This window comes from Alligator sinensis, unplaced genomic scaffold (genome assembly GCF_000455745.1).
Source record: "Alligator sinensis unplaced genomic scaffold, ASM45574v1 scaffold634_1, whole genome shotgun sequence".
In the NCBI taxonomy this organism is placed as follows: Eukaryota; Metazoa; Chordata; order Crocodylia; family Alligatoridae; genus Alligator; species Alligator sinensis.
In genome coordinates this window covers 451,279-452,190 of record NW_005842558.1, presented here as the reverse complement: position 1 = coordinate 452,190, position 912 = coordinate 451,279, and the positions used below count along the sequence as shown (strand labels likewise).

General features: G+C 70.9%; 1 protein-coding gene across 3 annotated transcripts in view; it reads left to right on the top strand.

The window, feature by feature from the left end:
* The first annotated feature begins 7 nt into the window (after positions 1 to 7).
* Positions 8 to 912, top strand: part of RGL2 (ral guanine nucleotide dissociation stimulator like 2) — a 6,241-nt gene continuing 5,336 nt past the window's right edge. For 2 of the 3 annotated variants that reach the window (XM_025213973.1, XM_025213975.1), the window contains exons 1-4: positions 8 to 348; positions 423 to 488; positions 576 to 766; positions 844 to 906. In XM_025213973.1, the coding sequence (XP_025069758.1) occupies positions 253 to 348; positions 423 to 488; positions 576 to 766; positions 844 to 906 (416 nt within the window). In that variant the 5' untranslated portion in view covers positions 8 to 252. The remainder of the gene's footprint in view (positions 349 to 422; positions 489 to 575; positions 767 to 843; positions 907 to 912) is intronic. The other variant, XM_025213974.1, reaches the window with a different exon arrangement.

Genomic DNA, 912 nt, shown 5'->3' with positions numbered 1-912 from the left:
GGGCCCGGCGGGGCCAGGCCGGACCCAGCAGGGGCAGGGCCAGGGCCAGGGCCGGCCCAGCTGCCCTGGCAGGAGCAGGGGGACAGGGGCCCCCGCGCCTCCCAGCTCAGGTTCCCGCAGCTTCAGGCCTGTCCCGGGCTAGTGCCAGGCAGGGGAGCCGGGCAAGGGCCCTCCCTCGGCCCTGTCAGTCCCCCGAGCCCCGTCGACAGCGAGCTGGAGTGGAGGGATGGCCTGTAGGGACCCCTGGGCGCCATGAAGCTGTTCCTGCGGCTAGGCGGCTGCCTGGACCCAGGGGGGCAGGAGGGGCCCCCACTGTCCCGCACACGCTGGTACTGCCTGCCCGCCAAGGTGAGCCAGGAGGGGGGCTGGGGGTAGCTGGGAGACAGGGGGGCCCTAAGTGACCCCGTTGCCCCCTCCTACAGGCCCCAGTGACGCTGACAGAGGCAGCGGAGGATGGTGCCATCTACATGGTGGCCACGCGCCCAGCGGTGAGTGCCAGGGGACCCGCTACAGGGGTGCCCCAGTCTTGAAGGGGTGGGTTTGAGGCTGACTCTGACACTCTTTTCCCCCCTCAGCCCCCCGCAGCAGTGGGGAGCCCCGGGGGGGGGCAGCCGGCCCGCTCCCTGAAAGCAGGGACCCTGCCCCGGCTGGCGCAGCACCTGCTGGAGGCTCAGACCCTGGGCGACACTGCCTATGTCCCAGCCTTCCTGGCCACCCACCGTGCCTTCACCCGCCCCATCGATGTCTTGCAGCTGCTGCTCGACAGGTACCAGAGGGAGCTGGTGGAGCAAGGGGCCTCCAGGGAGCTACCCCCACGTTCACTGACCCCTATTTCTCCCCCAGGCTGGAGGAGGTCAGGGCACTGGAGCCAGGACCCCCCACCCCAGATGTAACCGAGGTGCAGCGGTGAGT